A 21,449-nucleotide genomic window follows, 5' to 3' on the forward strand; every position below is an offset into this window, starting at 1 on the left:
TTTAGATGAATTCACTATTCATAAAGATGACCTTTCGTATAGTTTTATTTTGCAGTGTTGTGTATGTAACATACATTTTATATGTTCTAACTATCTGGAGTTTTAACTGCGAAATCTTTGCTTGTACCCTATTTAAAACTTTATAACTCTTTACCCCGAACGCTGACCCGTTCGATCAATGAACGCAATGCAGTCTACCACTGCGTTTTTCCAATTTGCCTGTAGTATTTTTGAAGATAATACGTATACTAATTTTATCAAAATATCATGTAAATTTGAATGTTGCCAGTATTGAATTTAATACAATGTATTTCCTTATGTTTTCTAACCATCGTAATAAATTATCAAACGTTATATTTTCAACCCAATACTGGATGAAGATCTTGTCAAATACCCACATGTATTTTTCTTTTTGAGTCCAGCACTTTTTCATGTTTTTGGTCATGCACTAAGTTTTCAATCTATAGATACATGACAATTAATCTTATTATAGTGTTTTGTGCAAGATGCATTTCAAGTGACAGTTAAATGTCTTGGAAGGAAACAACTTCGTTTACTCTGACTATTTCTCTCAAAGTTGAGATTATTTCCGACGTCCAAGTATTGTAATAACTAATAGTTATAAATCGAATTCCACTGAGTCAATTCCAACTCAATAAATAATCAAGTTTTTCTATTTTATTCATTACATTTTGATTTTTAATTATCTAATGTGAATGCTTTTATAAAATTAACTTTTTATTTTTTCCTAAATAAATACTAAACTAAATACGGATTTTCTATTATTGAGACGACCGCACTAAATTATTTGCGTGGGCTGTTGATTATCTATGTACTATATGGTTTTACTGATACGTAAAAATAAGCTCGTGGTTTGCTATAAATTTTGATTTATTTTCTTCGTCTGCCACCGTATTGAAGGTAACCAGTGCTGTTAGAATCCCCAATCTTTAAAGGTTCAATTCCGGGTTCGTATCCTGTGGAAAAATCAATTGAGATCCGGTTTCATCAATAGAAAATCGAATGCGGCGGCTCGGTTCCGTATCTTTAAAACAATTTTTTTGTTTTATTTATTGCAAAACTCATAAAGTATTTATGTTTATATGCTACTTTTTCAATATATCTTTATCAGGTGGAGCTTGTGGTTACCAAAATTTAACCACGTCAGTAAAATAATTCTGGCTATAGATAATGATTAATGATATATAATTTACTATTTTTTTTTATAACTGGCTCCAATATAAGAAATTTATAGTTAAACAAACAATGTGGTTCTCTAGGTTACGAATAAAGGCTTGCGGTTCCAAAATACTTAAGGGGTTCTCATGGTTTGGTACCGGTTCCATTTCCAGCTCTGATTGTAACTAATCTTTCTTGTACGTAGGTATTATTATATTCGAGATACTCTGTCATAGTGTTTCCCTTAGTAAATGTTCTATTGTTATTATCTATTGTTGATACATAGTTTAACATAGTATCTATATACGAACCTAGTGTTATACTAATCTGTGATATAACCACATAGCTTAGAAAATGTTATATTAACACAATTGTTGCATCGAATAGTAGGTATTTCAGTAGTTTTTCAGTAGACAATACATAAATAAATGACATTACATTAATCTGGAAAGCATGATTATTTAAATGTACCTATATATATATATATATATATATATAAATTTTAGTTATCCGCTAGGTAAGTAGTATCTAGAAAGAAATATATGATGTAATGAATTATAATATATGGTTAACGAGAGGTTTCGGTAAATGGGGCGCGTTCAGACTGAGATACGTGTGTCGGGTTCATTTATATTTATATGTATATGCAGCACTGGGGAAGGGTGGAGGTAGGCTGTTAAGATTCGTCATAAGTAGTGTACACTAAACTTTGGCAGTCATACATATTAGTTTTTATTGAACTAAGACTGCAATTTGCAGTGAGTGTTGGTTAGTTTTTAAAATTCAATTAAACATTGGGTAAACCAAGCCATAATAGTTGATAGTCAAAAAATATTCGTTTATCTATAAAGTAAGTGTCTAAAATTATGCTATTAAACCATACATCATTTTATATATTTATAGATAGAAAAATATTTGTTGACTATTATCTACTAAAACTTAAATTAACCAGGGTTTAATTGAATTTTAAAAATTAACCAGCACCGTCTGTAAATAAATTGTATTCTTAATTCAATGGAAACAAATAAGTATGGCTGACAAAGTTTAGTGTGCATTATTTATGTCGAATCTTAACAGCCTACCTTCACCCTTCGTCACTGTAGTTTATCATATTATATAAATATCTACATATTGAGCACAAGTGAAGCTAAGTAATACCTAGTAAAACATATTATGATTTATGTATATATGTGTTATTATGAAATTAGGTTTCTATATAATATATTATAGTTTCACTATAATATGAGTAAATACCGAATAATATTTCATGGCATACAAATATTATTTTGACCTTAAAAACGCTAATGAGCAGTAGGTACCTACTTTGAAAAAAAATCTGTATTGAATTGGTATAACATCATTAGTGATTGGTTGGACGAAATAGTGACGCTTTTCCTTTATTGTATGTCAACAAAATGAATAGCAAATACATATCGAAATATTGATGAATTAATTTGATTGTTTATGAATACTACACTACAGCTGGCTATTCATTCTTTCCAGTAGACTAGTTGCTTACTCAGTCACAGATTTCAAGTGAAAAATACCTTTTATAATGTGTAATGTCTGCTTTGATGGTGGGGGGGGGGGGGGTATTAACCGAACAAACCACAATAAATATTTGATATCAATAATTTGTGTGACAAGAAAACAATCATATTTTTTTAATTAAATTATTATTTTTATTCTATGAATAATATCTACATACGAGATAAGACTAGGACAGTCGTTATTCAATATAAATAGTTTGGTACAACTTTAAACATACATATTAGAAAAATACTGAATTAAGCTACCGATATAACCACTAATAATTGTGCGAACATTTTCTAGCAGCTATGAATCACAGGTGTTATTTATTTCAAATTCTGTTAATATTGGTGGCCGTCTAACGAAATATTAAACAAAAAACAACACAAGAACACTACACAAAATATTTAATTAAACACATTAAGTGGAGGAATATATTTAACTGCATACTTCACCTTACAGCTCATAGATGTGGGCGTTTCGTTTGCTCGTTGCATCAGTGTCAACTAAATATGATATTAAGTTGTCGCATTAGACCATCTCACGAAATACCAAACAATAAAACAACACAAGAGCACTACACAACATATTTAATTGAACACATACTTAATTGGAGGAATATGATTACCTGCACACTTCACCTAAAAACTATATGTGCGAATTTGTAAGATAATGACTAAATGTAATTAACACTTTCATCCACCTTGTACGAAAAAGCAAGGGCGTGGTTATTTAAAAAAAATAATATCGATAATACGGGTCTAGGACGATTCGGCGCCGGGACAACTAGGCGCTACGCAATCGAATGAAATACGAAAATTAATAGACGTTCGTGAATAATTATAGGTACTTTTTAAATATATATTAAATTCTTATAAATTATTGTATCATTTAATACTTGATGAGAATTTAAATATGCACACGTAAATAATGATTTAATTGTGCATAATATGTTTAAGTTCCAACTAGAAGAGGGTTCTTTTATTTTTATATGAAGCGTCAGGTGTAATAATTCTCAATCCGCAATAAAAACATATTAATATGTTAAGAGCAGAATTAATTAAAAAAGAAGAACTACTAAGTACTCTACTTTCTGTATAAAATCGTAACGAACGTCTATTTATACCAGTAATAAACATCACTTCAGTGCGGCGTCCACTTGTCCTGGCGTCCAGTTGTCCCAGTGCTAATAATACTTATATGATATCCGAATCTTCAAAAAAAAAAAGTTTTAATGTTTACTTGCACTTGTATCCTATTTACTTATATATATTTTTTTCATTTTAATACATTTTTATTCAATTATATAACGATACAAAATACTTAATTTAATTTAGAGAATTTTTTATGTTTCTGAGATTGTTCCAGATTATTATAAAACAATAATTTGAAATAATACGTCCATTTTAGGGTGTCTGAATTTCGTAGTTATACATAAACTGCTATATAGGTTATTCACTGGAAAATACAGATATATTATTATTAATGCTAGAAATTGCGTTTTAATGACACATTCGTGTGTTTTTCTCCTCATTAACACTTCGCGTACCAACATCACTATTAAACTCAAAATTAAATTCGAAATAGAAGTGGCTGAAATTTTTAAATCTTTATTTTCTATTTTACACACAAATTTAATGATTTAATTAATGCGTATGTATTGTTTGTAAATTACCACAAGTTACCTTCAGTATTTGACGTTATTTGATAATGATTTTTTTGTCTCGAGAAGTAATTTTTCTACCGTATCAAATCCAGTTTCTTCCGCTAGCAAAAAATGGTTAGAATCGGTGGCTAGTTCGAAGGTATTTTTATTACAACATACATATCGTGAAAACACCTAGGTACTAGAAAAAATCTCACTTTGAAAAAAATACGACATCCGACGGAATTTGAACCAGTATAACCACTGTGATCGCGCCAATGTACTTTAAGCAATTAAGCTACGGGCATCCTACTTAATTACGACAATTTTAACTAAAATTGCGTTATTTTTGACTACCGATTTTCGTATAAGTGAGTTTTAAAGTTATGTATGTTCAATATATTATAGAATGCTACATTCTCAAATCTTGTGAATTATTCGTCGAAACGGTATATTAAACTATTTTTTATCCAATACATAACTACACAAAATTTAAGAATGTAGCATTCTTTATTCAACATACATAATTTAGAACACCTTTGACACATTCCTATTGTTTTTTTTTTTAGAAAAATATATGTATTGAATGGGACTTGAACTCACAACCATCGCCAACCGGTGTGGTTTACCATTTATCTTATTATTGCTGTAACTTTGTTGGTAAATAAAATAGCAAAATAGTGTATAATAATAATACTTAGTATTGCAATCGGTCATTCATTCTGTTTCGTTGTTCACATCCGCAATTATTTGATAATAATATTATTTTTGTCAAAGCAAATAAGCAAATATGTATAAGTATTCCTTTAAACGTAGTTCGTTCACACGGCTAGGTTTATTAAGTACCTACCAATCATATTTGATACACTTTTGTATACTTGATAAAGTTAACAATATGAGCGAAAAACGTATCCCAAAGGCGTTTTTACATGTGAAAACCGGCTGAAATACACATTTTATAAATGATTTCATTATATTCTCCAGAAAAGAGCAAATAATTATATTTAAAATTCTTCATATGAAAGCCAGTCTTTTTTGAACATCTCAAAAGATTTTTTTTTATAGAGGTGACTGCCTTAGCAACTATATGGTTATCAAATTAGCATTATAAATTTTTAAAACGTCATAGCAGCAATTTTTTCTGATTCCCACCTAAATTTATATTTGTTCAGTATTGTTTAACAAATCATTACGAAGAGAAACACAGTCGTACAGCGCATGCAATTTTTAAAAATTTATTACAATAATAATTAATCATCTATTTGAGCATTATGTGAAATTTATAGTCAAAATAATCGACATACAGAGCTTACTATTCGTACTTTAATCGAAAAATTCGAGTCAAATGGTAATGTTTGTGATGTTAAGAATCCAACCCGTTACAAACGTAAACTTACTGCTGAAAATGTCGATGCTGTGAATGAAAATGTGGATGAAAATTCAGAACAATCAATTACGCATCGTTCTCAAGAACTTGGACTTGGAATACAGTTAACACGAGAACTTAAACCGAATGACCCAATATTTGATTACATAATGGATTCGTAAATAAGCACAATTGTCGAATTTTGAGTATTGAAAACCCACATGCTAATCGTGAAACACCTTTACATTCACAAAAATTAACAGTTCGCTGTGGTTGCTTGATTGGACTGTATTTTAAATTATTAATTATAAAAATGGCAATGCAGTCACTGTCAATAGAGAACCCTATAGAAACATGGTTAGATACTGATTTTTTTCTGGCATGAATTGGATGATTTTGATCTGAATGTGGTTCCAACAAGGTGGTGCAACATGCCATACACTTCGTGACACAATCATCTTATTGAGAGAAAAGTGCAATATTGTCTCTTATTTGATAACCCTATAGTAACACACGTCACCCACGGTGGCCGAGCGGCTTACGCGTTGGACTATCACGCCGTGGGTCCCAGGTTCGAATCCTGGGTCTGGCAAGTACACATATTGTTTTTCAATTTGTGTGTGAGTCAGGGTATGGACCTAATAGGTTGAGCAAGTGGCTGACATCCATTTCTTTTTCCAAACAAAATCTGTTAATACAAACCTCTACTCTGTGGAGGCCCATATGATCCAATTAGGATCGGACACGGCCGGAATAGTAACTCCATAAATAATTGTACCAATAATTAGCACTGTTTTATATTTTTATTATTCAAGTATAAAAAAATTAACTAGGTCCGTTACAATTTCAATTAAATGAATGTTAAAAATTACCTCAGTTTTTTTAGATATGTATTTATTTATTTGAGGGTTATACAAACGCTGATATCGTACCAAAAAGAATTGAAATATTTTCATTTTTATTTCCATTTGTGTCGGAGATACGAATAGAGCAATCAGTTTGTTGAAACCAAAATGAGTTTATCCTTGTGTGTGACTATGGTTTATCTAATTTTGCGTGTTTGCTCGATGACAAATAAAAAAATGCACAAGTGTTCCGCGTGTTATGAAAAATGAATCTAAATCAAAAATGTTTGCCTAAAATTGCCAGGTATTGAGACTAGATTGTGAAGAGTTATCATGAAAAGACGTAATACAGACTGTAAATAAGTCGACTTACATAGTGGCTGTTGTGGAAGAGCCAAAAAATGCAAGTCTGCCATTTTCAGCATCTGCTAAGGCCGCCCGGTGAGTTGTTTTAATTCAATAATAATAATAATAATAATAGAAAAAACATTTCGCGTTTTCTTTTTTCAAATGCTTCATATTTTATACTTGTGTAATGTTTGAAATAAGAACAGATTTTCATTATTCTTTTGTTTCATTTTTAAATGTGACGAGAGTGCGTAGCTACATTATTTGAATATTGTTCCTAATACAAAGAAATCATTTTCATGTTTTTACTTCTTTCAAATAATGCTTATTCTATTTCAATGTTTGAAATTAGAACACATAAAAAAAACATAACTATTCTTTGTTTTAAATTTTATTTCTTATTTGAAATTCAATGTACCCACTTAATGATTCGATAAAACTCTAAGGAAATACTTGCCTGCCAGTAAAATCTTCATCGTTCTCATCTTATCATCATTCCTGCCTGAGTAGTTTCATTGCATCACCGAATTAATAATGTTTTCTTAGTCAGATAAATAATGACAAAAATCCTTTGGTAACAACATACCGGTTTTAAAAACGTCACGTTTTCTTCGAAATTACATTTTGATAAATCGAATAACCTTCTGTTTATTCATAATAATCTACTATGCAGGGAAAACAACATATTTTTGTCTACCAACATTTAACATTTTTTTCCGTAAAGTGAGCATCTATCTTTAAATCTTTCGATACCCGTTGATTGAACATTCTTTAAAAGCTTTTCAAGATTTTTGTTTTAGAATTTTTTTCTTTATTCAAAATTTGACTTATCCTTGCTATACTGCTTTTGCAGTCTACTCGGGGTATGGGCATTCGTCGATACAACATTTTAAATAGTATGTATGCGTAATAAAATAAGGTACACAAATCGACATACCTTTAAAAGACGAAATTACCTACAAAAGTATGTTTTATTATTTTCAAATATAGAACAATAATAAATTGTATTGCCATGTCAAAGGGTCGCCATTCAGTATAATAATAATAATATTATCTATTGCACATTTTTAAATCTTCAGTCTTCACTTTATCATCAGTCATCAACTCATCACTGTATATATTGTATTATAATTCACCTCGTACATCTTCGCAATATTTACTGGTTTTTGTTTTACCGTCGTCAGGTGAAAATTTGTAATGTTATTTGAATCAACACTGCTTTTCCATTAAATCATTTTGAAGAGTGACATTCTAAATCGTACTTGGTGGAAAATTACAAATCATTGAGATCTATAATTCATTTAAAATATTAAGTCTCTTTAATTTGGGCCGTCCATATACCTATATATCGTCACACGATTTTGGCTATTTAATCCTCCCCCCATTGTCACATAACCTTTTACCAACAGTTCTATATTACGTCACATTTTTTGACACCCCCCCTCCCCTAAACGTTAAAAAAACAGTTAAAATTATTTTCTCTGATCCCCTCCTACTTCGTCACAAATCATCATATTATAATATCAGTTCCCCTGCCTCTCTAAAGCGTGACGTCATATATGGACGCCCCCTAATAAAAAAAATGCATTTAGTATGGTTTTGTTATCAAAAATATGTGTAAGTTATACTCTGCATCGCATACATTAATTGGATTCAATCATTTTCAAACTCGATTAATTCAAAACTAATAAATCGCTGTAATCGCAAGCAATAATTGTTCTTGGTTTTTTTCAATGTGTGTTTTATTTTGATTCATTGCATGGAGCCAGTGTGTTGGACGAATGGCTCACAACCATTCCTCGTAAAAGTACGTTAATAAAACGACCATTTAACACGGTAATTTACTACGAATGGTTTCCTCAAAAAGTAAATGCATTCCAAAAATATGTCTGCTTTGTAATCTTGACTTCTGTTTCACAGCGATAATGTGCTTATCTATGTGAATATCTTACTATCCTGATTTTTCAGTCTATTCGAATATCAGTCGATATAACATTTTTAAATAGTATGCGTAATAACCACCTACACAAATCGACATACGTTTATAATTGTTAATTACAGACCTACAAACTTATCTGTACAATGGCCAAAAATGGAACTACGATCTACCATAGGACGCCATTTTCAAAATGTCATTCGAATGTTAGATTTTGTCCAGTTATGAGTCTTGATTGGGTAGTTTTCGACAGTGGCTCCCCCATCCCAATCTTCTTTGTTATTTTCAAATATAGAACAATAATTTAATTCTATTTCTTTAGGTCTAGAAAATTGCCAAATAATATAATATTATGGTTCCAAAATAGCAGACTAATATAATAATATAATTTTAGACTTGGTACATTCTGCAATGTCACTCTTCATTTATAAATAGATTAACCATCGCTATCATAACAGTGTAATGTTTGATCGATATTAGCTATGGCTGTATTATTATTGAATAATGTGCCAATTTATACCTGACGACTTTCTACCCGTGTTAGAATATTAGGTCGACTGTCTAAAACAATTTGTGTTTGTTTTTATTATTTTCAATAAAAATATAAACTTTGTCATACATAACTAAATCGTATAATGATTAATATAGTTTTTAGACACACGACCCTGAGTATTCTATCATAGTTGACATTTTTTTTTTTTTAAATAATTTGCTTGTGGGTTTGGATTTATTATGTATATTATTTATTGAAAATATGCTTGCTATATTTATAATATGGTGACAATGTGCCACTTTGCATGTCCAATAGCGATTAAAAATATTACATTTTACTCACATTTTAGATTGTATCGTGGTGTTTTAAAGCTTACATGTTTTTACCTTTTACCTATGTGTTATATATTAAAACTATTCACAATGTATCTATCATATTATCATACTGTTTACAGCAACATTTTACAGTGGCGAAGGCTCCACCTGTTAAGATCCGACATAAACAGTGCAACCTAAACTTTGTCAATCAAACGTGTTTGTTTTCATTAAACTAACACTACAATGTGTATGTAGTGTTTGTTAGTTTTTAGATTCAATTAATAAACCCTGCCCAATCGAAGCCATAGTAGATAATAGTAAAAAAATATTCGTTTATCTATAAAATAACTAAAATTATACCATTAAACCATACATCATTTTAGATATTTTATAGATAGAAGAATAGTTTTGATCGATTACGGTTTGGTTTAGTCCTGATTTAAAAAAAAAACTAACCAAAACCAATAAATTAACGAAAACAAATAAATATGACTAAAAAATTTGTGACTATTTTTATCGGATTGCCCATAGCATAATTAAACCATTATGGATTGGGTTAGGCAGGATTTAATTGAATTTAAAAAAAACTAACCAGCACCATCTGAAAATTGTATTCTTCGTTCAACAAAAACAAATAACTGACAAAGTTAAGTGTGCACTATTTATGTCGAATCCAACCTACCTCCACCCTTCGCCACTGAATTGCACATTATACTATATTATGGTGCACCGATTATTCATTAAGTAGTGATGTGTAAATTGCAAACACAGCTTAGAGATTACATTTTTTGTTTACGAGATTTTATGGCCTTGTTATGTAATTTTATAAAAAAAAAAATGATTAAATAACATAGAAAGTATTTTGTATATACATAGGTACTTAGTTACGTATTTTCTTTTTCCCCCTGTTAATTTTAACAATATAATAATTTATTATGAAGGATTTGTTACCACAACGGAAACACGTTTCTTGTACTTACCTACCTAATTAAAATAGAAAAACATAACTGTGATGACGTAAAAGTTAATTAATTAATGGCGAATTATGAAGTCTTATAAATTTTAAGATACCGCTGTTCTGATTTGAATTCACTTTAATACTAAATTAATTAGAGTTTTTTATTTTTTTATTATCGGTACTTATATAATTATTATTGTTTAACATTATAGCGCCTGTACACGTCCATGGATTTACTGGCACCAATAGTGTGTATTTTAAACTATCGTGATAATAACTGTTTACACGTAAAAGTGTTGACTGTCTTGCCAAAGGCGACGTCATTGTATGGTGATATTAATTATTGACAGTCTGTGAAAATTGTTAAACGTCAAAAATGCGCTGTAGTTCGTTTTTTTCCGGCAAGTTCGCCACTGTCGTTCAACTGCGCAGACGCAGATAGCTCACAAGATTCAACTGTCGCGTGAAAATTCAGAAGCTTCTGACCTTTTTTGATCCATGCATGAAATCTTGCAACTTGCACGATAATACGTGTTTACGCGTGCATTTTCTTGTTATGGCTGCGATAATACGTACTGTCAGCAGTAAATCCATGTACGTGTAAACTGGGGTATTAGATTTAATTTACAATGATGAGATAGCATAGATAGGTTATTGATATATGCAACGTGAGTGTATTTAGTCATGCACAACGTTATTATGCGATAAACCCTATTTTGAAAAAAAACCGAGGGTTACGCCCTTTTTCCTTTCTAAAGTCGATATTATATCGAATGCTTCAAGTTTTTTGATCACTGTTTTGTATTGACTATGAGGACTACCTTATCAAAAATGTAATATACGATAGAGAAATCTAACTTGTTCGTCAAAATATCGTCTCTGTTCTAGCAGAACACACTAACTGGAGACAACTAGTTTTGAGTAATTTGACTTTGAAGTTGTTAAAATGTTTGAAATGGCTATCATGTGAGTTTATTAGATAATTGTTAAAAGGATGACTTTAAAATAAAGACTGTTTATTTATTAAGAAGGTTTCCAGACGGTAAAGTTTTAAATAAGGAACATTTTGGTATAACTAACTCAATATGTATTTTTTTCAAATTAGTGTCTTCTGCCAGAACAGTGACGATATATAAGTAGTACTTACATATTTTGAGAATGAAGTCTTGTAGATATGCATAGATTTTAAATATGCACAGAAATGCGATAGTGTCCTTCATACAATATCTGAGTCTTCAATCTTTTAGTTAGGTATGTTATTTTAGGTTTGTGCAAAAATCCTTATCGTGTACCTACCCATTATCCCAACGGATGCATTGTTCTGTTCTGTTATTGATGGACCATGTAATACCCACTGTGTTATCTTGTTGATAATTCTAGGCACGGTCACCATTTTTTTTAGATTTAATAGTCAGTGGTAGTTGTGCTAAATGTATGAACGTTGATTCTAATTGTGTGTTACGAGCAAGAACTCGACTATTATAATAGTAGTACAGTAAATTTAACATAGTTCATGTATTTGTGTATGTGTTAGTTAAGAACCAGGGAACACAGAATTAATGATACATTAAATAGGTACCTAACAGGTGTGGAGTAACAGGCAAACGATCTCGTGTGTGGAAGAATATGGGATAAATTTAAACACGTGTCAAGAATACGTCATTCCTTCAATCTGACAACTGCTCTCGGTTTATGCACTGATGCTCATTAAATATGTGTCTATAATGTGTGGTTCATTTTCGTAGGACACACTTGTCAAGAATACTTCATTATAAGCTTGACCTTTGTTCCGACAGGACAGCTGCTCGGTTACATGTAAATTGTACGTAAAACATTTCACCGTAGCACTGTTCGCCGTGAGTTTTCTATCGGAAAGAGATGACCGTATACTATACGGTTTCCAATTTTATTAGATTCAATATGAACATGAATTCAATTCTCATTGCCGATTTTGGCAAAATTCATGAATTCAAGAATTAAAACCTAACCTAACAAATAATCCAGTATATCGGCTATTTTCAAAATTTGTTTGCCGCTGGCTTCCTGTAAACCGACAAGAATCAAGTTTTATGTAGACATGAATTTTATCTCAGTAGGTACTATACGACCCAAAGAGATTGGACGGTCTTTAATATACGATCATAATATATTTCCGATACAACATTTAACGGTGAAGTGTGATACGGCGAACTGCATACGTTCAATTTTCCGGACACGCAACTGCTCTCGGTCTAATTCAATATTGGTGTATTTGAAGGTTGCATTTATTATGTCTATTATATGTGTTTCATTTTCGTAGACACTCACACATTCAAAACCCTCCTTCAAAATTTTGTATAGTGGGGGGTATAGCCTATCTGAATTACATTTATTAATCTATTTTGTGTTTAGAACATTAATTTATTAAATGTATGTCACAACAACATAATAAACTGCCCCTTGGTACAGTAGAATCAGAGCACCCATCCCGAGGCCGTGTGTAAGGGTACGAATTCCGCATATTTAAAAATCACATGCAATCTGTGTGTAATTCATAGCAATTATCCAATGGGTAATATGTAGGTGTGTTAATGAAACCTAAACTCTTTTAAGGGTCGTAATGTGCTCCGCTCAGGAACGAAAATTGTGTTGTACTTTCACTAATGAATAAAATATTTAAGAAAATGATAAACCATTCAATTATGTATCTAAGTGTCGTATGAACCTCCACAATTGCCGGCCACAGACGGACAGTTCTCGTAACAGGTTGAACATGCCAGTTAATAACTATACAGTTATCTTTGGTAGATAATCTGCGGCGCCCATAGACGGACACTTTTCGACCTTTCAGATATGTGCCATGTTCAAACTGCCAGCGACCCCCCACTCCCGTGTTTTTGTAAAACTGTTGGAATTTCAACTAGCCGAAAGTTCTCGTTTGACGTTAGATGCTGGTAACGTAAAGTAGGAGTAGCTGGCGCGATTTGGCGGCAAATTTTGACAGTTCTGTCATAGTTCGTTCGTAAGAAGTATATTATTTTTGTTGCGTGTTAGTTCTTTTGCGAGATACTCATATTATATAATTACGAATATTGTGGTGTCAACTAGGTACCGCAAACAATATTTTCCACTACTTAAATGTAAATAAAAAAATAAAATGTAAACTTGATGTAAAATAAATCTAGACAAAAGAAATATGTACTTACGTAAATTTAGTATTAAGTTAATGTTATAATATGTACCAAATTAATAGATATTATTCAAAACCAATAAGTAAATTGTTTTGGTGATTGAATAAAACATATTACACAAATTTAATGTATATAACCCTGATTTAAATAAAACAATACGTATGTATTTTATCTTAATTAAATTTTATTAAAACAACAATAAGTATACTATGAATAATTTATTCAAAATAAAAGAATCTGGACATATATTTACACAAACAATAAATTGTAATCATAATAAATCTAACAAAGTAAAAATATTCGTAGATCAATCGTTCGTTCAAGTATACCCTACTTAAAACTAATTTAACACATGGCACCCCTGTGTATGATCTCGGCGAACATAACCTCCATAGTTTTTGACACTTGATCTGCCACAGACAATAACTGTACGTATATGGGCACGTCTGTTGACAGTTCGACAGATTTTAAATGGGGTAGTTAAACTGATCTGTGGTGTGTCCACTAACGTACAGTTATTGAACAGTTATTGTCTGTGCCATGTTCAAACTGCTACGAGAACTGTCCGTCTATGGGGGCCTATTGTAGAGTCACTTTAACAGACTTATAGGCCATCCATGGACTGAAACCGTATACGGTTTCGAACCGTGTGTCATACTAAGGTTATCTTTTCTGTTCATGGAAATATATTTTCACAAAGTATATTATAAGCATCTGATCATATTCGTTTATACCATACACTTACACTTACAAATTTAGTGAAAATATATTTTCATGAACAAAAATCATAAATTTAGTATGGCACACGGATCTAAACCGCATACGGTTTCAGTCCATGGATTGCCTCTTAAGCGGATTGGTCATTAGCATTCATACAATACACTGGACCGACACACTGACAGAAGCAGGCTGTTTTTTAAAACAATAATGTTATTAGTTATTATGATTTTTCATTGATTTGAAATACAATTCGAAATAACATACTGGACTAAAAATACTCAAAAATGAAATATGTTTATTTATTTCATTCATTCCAGATACATCAAATTCAAAATTAAGTTTGATACTGAATGTTACATTATAGTTAATATTTGTTCTGATGTAGTAGTTGGCAACCGCTTATAAAACACCCGTTGGCGCTCCTGAGAGTAGCGATCCATATATGCCCATGCTTTAATATTGTTCTCTAACTTGGATGAAGGTCTCCCTAATCATTCAAACTATATCCGTCGTCCCTTTTGTACTGCACATATGTATATAACGCCAGCCAATCTATCCACGCTATCTAGTCATTAGATACTATGTCAGTTGAAAGTTTAACCATATGCATTAGTTCAAATTACCTTATTTGCGCTAATATATCCATAATTTCGATTAAATAATATACCTAGGTATTTATTAGTGTCAATTTTTTTTTATAATAAAACAATTCACACGCACGCCACTGGACGAGTTAAAAGTGTTACGTATTATCTCTATTTTTTTTAAAATAAATCCCAAGGTAAACTAAATAAGGCATAATGCCTGTGTTCCATTGGCACGCAATTCAGACGATTTAGAGTCTTCGGACTTGACCAGGTTCGTTAGATTTCAAACATGTTTGATATTTTTACTCTCCGTGTTGCCAGAATTCGTCCGTCAATCACAACGTAAATTCGATTTGACATTAATTCGTAATCGTTCTAAACCAATTCTAAACATTTTTATTGATTATTTTGTCAATTTAAAAATTATAGAAAAATATACCTATCAATTATTTAAATTTATGAAAATCTTTGTAATGTTTTCATTCCTATATTCGTGTAAGCAAATCTGCATGTAAATAACACAACATTTCGGGATTATTGGAAGACATTACGATATTTTCAACTATCGCAACTGTCAAAGTTCGACTTTTTTACAGGTTCGTTGGTCAGTAGCAGAGCATAGACAAATCGGACTACTTATTGTCCTCGAACTCTTAGCTCGTCAATGGAGCGCCTGCATTAGGCATTTAAGTACCTCTATTTTCGTCCAGACCTCTGATGTTGTGGCATTGGTTGACCTTACAAGTGTTAAAAAATTAAATTAAATAAACCACTTAAGTAATATCATATTTTTTTCATAAATTGCATCACGCATCTATCAACGATGTATTTTAGCTTGCACTTTCAATCGTTATTTGATCAGAAGAAAGTATATCTATAATATACGTAAAACACGTAGGTAATCATTGCCAGTTGAAAAAATCGAACGTGGTGTGATTTTGATACTTTTACACTCTATGGCCCACATAATCTCAATGTTTTTACCCGGCCCACTTAATGAAAATTCTGCATGACAACAGGGACATGCTACCAAATTGTTCAACATACATAACTTGAAAACACCTCAGATACCCACTAAAAATATATATATTTGAAAAAAATACGATGCGAGACGGCATTTGAACCCGTATAACCACTGGTATCGCGCCACTGTGCATAAACCAATTATGTTACGAGCCTCCTATCCCACATGAAATACTTATCAAATTGCGTTATTATTGACTATCGGTTAATGCGCAGTGGCGCGATACCAGTGGTTATACGGGTTCAAATCAAGTCGGGCATCGTATTTTTTTCAAATATGATTTTTCTAGTGGGTATATATTTGAGGTGTTTTCAGGTTATGTATGTTCAATATAAGGAATGTTACATTCTCAAAATCTTGTGAATTATTCGTTGAATAAAAGGAATGGTTTAATCTTGTTCATTTTTAGATAGATTTAGTCGAATTCGAATTTTGAATGTCTGTAATTGAAAAGTGCTGTGCAAATATGTACCTACACCAAAAGTAATGGAGCCATACATTGGCACTAGTACCGTATTTTTATTTAAAACATTGTGGACATAACAAATCTAAATTCAAGACGTACACAACGTGAGATTTAGATTATAACAAATATTACCCTCACAAGTAGAGTAGGGTATTTCCCGAGAAAATCTCAATCTCGAGATTCGGGATTTCCCGAAATGATGAAATTTTGAATTCTCGAGATTCGGGATTTCCAGAAAAGAATTCTCGGGAATTCTCGAGATATCGGGAAATTTTAAAAAAAACCCGTAAAAATCCTAAAATCAGTGTAAAAACAGACAAATTCCAGAAAAATATGAGAGAAGACAAACAAAATAGAAGTAGGAAAACAAAAATAATTAAAAACATTACTTATTATAATGGAATTTCAAAAAACACGGCCTGTCAATCGCTGCGTTTGCAAAAATTGCGCTCATTTTGAGTGGACTCAAGTTGGCTTAATTGTGTTGAATGCCCCGATCAGTCTTTGAACGTTTTGTATGTTCTGTCCACTTTTTTTATATAGAAAATCGTTTTTTCAATTAATATTTGATAATAAAGAAATCCCGAATCCCTAGAAAAGATTCTCGAGATCCGGGATGGAAAATCTCGAAAATTTCTCGAGAATTTCCGTCGGGAAATTCCCGAAACCCTACTCACAAGTCACAAGAGAGGAGGAGAGAATATAAAAAAATAATAATAATAATTATAATAACTGAAAAAATTAAATCAAAACATACTTACGTACAATAATTAATACAGAAGAATTAGCCTCTTTTGAAATTTTCAGTGAAACATAATTTTAATAGATAAAAGAAGGCTTCAAAATAGTCGATATAGAAGTAATTAATTATTCATGATTCAAAGTATCGTCATTAGATATACCTAGCTCGAGTCGTAACAAGTAACAACCCTTCTCTAAATTACCCCGTCGTCCACATATAGGGCATAGGCCAATAAACGCACATGTTGCTTTGATTATGTGAAAAACGATTGTCATTAATTTTAATGTAGATTTAGTGGCAAAAATTAAAAATTTGTACGACGGAAATACGTAGGGTAATTTAAAAAAAAAACTGTATGGAATAGCAACACTGTACAATTTTGACTGTGTTGTGTTACATGTATGATTGATTTGATTACTAAATTCAATCAGCCTATTAGAATAAACGTCATGAGTCACTCGAAACTGGCTAGTTCAACGGTGCCGAACATATGGCACGCGTGCCACCTTCAATACGCGCAGAAATTCTGCAGCCACATAAGTGGGATCGTCCCGGATCCTTGTTAAATCTCAACGCAAAACGTCCCGGAATTTTAAAGAGTACTAGAATTATGACTACTTTATTACTTTCAAAAGTTTGTTTTTTCATTTAATGTATGATTAATGTATACCAGTACTTCCACCCGTGGTATGGTTGTTGAAACCTTTGAAATACTTTGTAAAATCTAAAGTAGGGGGTGACATGTTACTTTCTTCCGGGGTTAAAAATGTCAAACACTTTTACTTTACGTCTACCTTACTGAAACAGTTAAAAGCAGTCGTAAACTTATTAAGTTAAACCAACATCTTAAAATAATTGCAAGATAAAAAGAACTTTTTATATACAACGTTTTTAAATTTTCTGTTGAATCATATAAACTTGACATGACTAGCTTAAACGATCAAAAAAAATCTACTCGATAGAAATAATACTGAATTGTCATTTTGACATTCATATTGATTTCCATAGTAACGCACGTATATATTAATAATTTTGTTGCTTCCGCTTAGCAACCAATAATGGGGTCGAAATAACTTTTCATACAAAACAGAATTAACTGAAAATTAATTCAATTCTACTTAAAGATGGCTAAAAGTATTTTTAAAAAAAATGCATTGGCACCGTGTTCTGATATATCTAAAAATTTCAAATGTCTAGCTAGTCGGGAAATTAGTTAAAAATCGATTGCAAGATTTGTACCGGACAAAGAACCACCAGACAAATAAGAATACGAGCTGAGAAAAACGTAAAATATGCGCATTTCTCACAAATTGATATCGCATGATACGCTTTCTTGTCTGCCACAAGTTTCCTCTGTGTACATACTGGATTAGAATCAGGGAAAGTGTGTACACTGTTCAATAGTTAGCTTATGTTTCCCGATCGTCCTATTCATTTCCGGTCTATTATGGGGTCTCTTTTGGCGGTTGGTCGTTTTCCATTCCGGAAACAGCCTGGCCAACAGAGTCCCAGACAGGGAGATCCAAATGACCACCTCAATATAAATTTTTCGGTATTTCATATTGAATACCGGTGTTCATTAAAAACTATCAAGAAAAAAAATTCATGACGCCCTATTTTTCCTTAGTGCCCTCAAGTTTTCGCACATTATGTAAGAAAATGCTGTCTAGAAACGAATTCGAGAGAAAACTTTATTTTAGCTCTTGACAAATTCGAGAACTTTTTTAGCTTTCCGAAAAAGTATTTCATCCAAAACCACTATCGAGTGCTTTTCCGCACAAAATAGATACGTGGTGGACTGTTTTACCGTTTTCGGATGATTCTGTCATTTTAGATATATTTTTTTTTAATTTCTCATCTTAATACCGGTATTTTGCAATTTAAAACCGGTGTTACAATCCCTACATATAATTTGTAGTTGTATATAACTATCACCCGACGAAACCCCCAATAGGACAACTGTCAAATTACATTTTATTAACTCAAAATTCAATATTTTTTCGTAAACATATAGGTACAATTAAAATAAACAGAATTTGAAAGAACCAGCGGTCCAAAATAACTTAATAAGGTTAGGGATGGGTCGACAAAATAATGGGTGTGCTTATTTCCCTCGAGAATTTGTAGAAGAATTTAAACTATTTTCTATGTTTGACAATATTTTTTTTATTTTTAATTAATTAATTAAGCTGTTTTTGCAATTTTTAGGTATATCGTTAGATAATTTTCAATTCGCATTTTTGTCCATCATTCGAATACCGCACGTTTGGTATTTAAATTTAATTGGTAGGAACATCATACTTTTGTATTTCATATTAGTATTATTATACGTGTATTGTGCTATTATCATTTTTGTATGTTACATTTTTTCACTACTGCTTTGTCTAGTATTTTAAATATTCTATAATATGTTAATTAGTAACTCTATATCGTCTCTGTTCTGGCAAAACACACTAACTGGAGAATACTAGTTTTGAGTAATTTATTATATGTTTTTCATGTGAGTTTAATAAGTAATCATAAAAAGGATGACTTTAAAATAAAGACTGTTTATTTATTAAGAAGGTTTCCAGACGGTAAAGTTTGAAATAAGGAACATTTTGGTATAACTAACTCAATATGTCATTTTTTCGAATTAGTGTCTTCTGCCAGAACAGTGACGATATGTTTCATTCCATTATGATTAAGTCTATATATCAATGTATGCCAAAAGTTGGTAAGTCTCGAAACCATGTTCTCTAAAATCGGGCATAGTGTCTTATAATAATAAATCTTTGTGGTTTATGTGCATATTGTATAATGTATCGGATAACCTTGATTTTTTTTCTAGCATTCATATTATCTACTTACCAACTTTTGCCAGCAACCCCACGATATATTGTGGTATTTAGTCAATTAACGATAAGTGCAAAACTGTAATTTCTCCCTGTAAACCAAAAAAGAAACGGCAATGTTTAAACTAGCCTATCAAATAAATTGTTTCGATTGGTCAATGGAAGAACCCTAAAAACTTAGTAAATCTCTATACCTACTTACCGATTACTAAATTACCAATTTTGCTCTTATTATAATTTGATAAAAGACCAAATATGTTTTAATAATATATGAAATTGTTATAAATTTTATGACTTTATCGGTTAGATACTGTGTCCATTTTAAGTAATACAATTCGCGAATTTTTTTTATTATTAAAATTAGCAAACTTAAATGCTGTAAGTATATTTGCAATTGAAATAAAATAACGGAACAGTAAACCAGACCGTGAGATTACAGGTTATGAATATAAATTTTCTTGAAATTAGATATTCTCAGTTCAGCATAATTTTGTCCGAACAATTTTGTTTCCCTTAAATTAAAATTGAAAGATTAATTTTATTATTATTATTAATCCCACGAGATTTCTGTATTTTTAATTAGTAACCTGATACTATCTTCCGTAATCTTCTTTCGAAATATTTCAAGTACACTCAATATTTAGACTAGAAATTTGAAAAGATATACATATTACCGATAATATTCGCATCTTCCGCAGTTCTATGTAATGTAATTATTATGATATTAACGATATTAACCCATCGGTTTATTTTAACCTAATAAAATACCTCTTTACATATTATTTTTTATTGTATGTATCATATTCATTTGTTTCATGCCAGTGAATTAATTTGTTAATTTTCCAGTCTCGTATAATATATTATTATATCATTAAATCTTTTTAATTTCGTGTACATTATAAGATATCAGTCACATAAATATATTATCGAACAATGCCAGTTTAAAGGTAAAACTCGTTAAGTGTGTTTAAGCTTGTTTTTCAGAAAAAAATAGTTGCTTAATTCTATTCCATTATTTGAATTCTCTATGTTATATTTCTCTGTGGTAACCTCCCTGTTGTTCAATGAATATATCTCTTGATTATTGTTCCTTGGAGAGTTTTGTCATTTACATTTAGAATGCTTGCTGAGTAAGATGTTGACCTAGGCACCTATTCTATAAAATGAATTACCTAAGTACCTACTTAATTATTAAGTTTCACTTTTGCCTAATGATTTTATTCTACAGTTATAATTGTGAAGTTATTATTAGTCAGTGACATGAACTTTGAAACTAGAGTTTAAATTTT

The 21,449-nt window shown here is 31.1% G+C and overlaps 1 protein-coding gene across 3 annotated transcripts in view; it reads left to right on the forward strand.

Annotated features, from left to right (window-relative positions):
* The window catches only part of Dab (DAB adaptor protein), a 60,159-nt gene that overhangs the window by 17,125 nt on the left and 21,585 nt on the right, over nt 1-21,449 (forward strand). Inside the window, exon 2 of one of the 3 annotated variants that reach the window (XM_085944118.1) lies at nt 6,870-7,006. The exons of the other annotated variants lie outside the window; for them this stretch is intronic. Coding sequence (XP_085800244.1) covers nt 6,967-7,006 — 40 coding nt within the window. The 5' untranslated portion in view covers nt 6,870-6,966. The remainder of the gene's footprint in view (nt 1-6,869; nt 7,007-21,449) is intronic. 3 annotated transcript variants of the gene reach the window in all.

This window comes from Rhyacophila brunnea, unplaced genomic scaffold, assembly GCF_057557595.1.
Source record: "Rhyacophila brunnea isolate RB1 unplaced genomic scaffold, BYU_Rbru_1.0 scaffold_16, whole genome shotgun sequence".
Classification (NCBI taxonomy): Eukaryota; Metazoa; Arthropoda; class Insecta; order Trichoptera; family Rhyacophilidae; genus Rhyacophila; species Rhyacophila brunnea.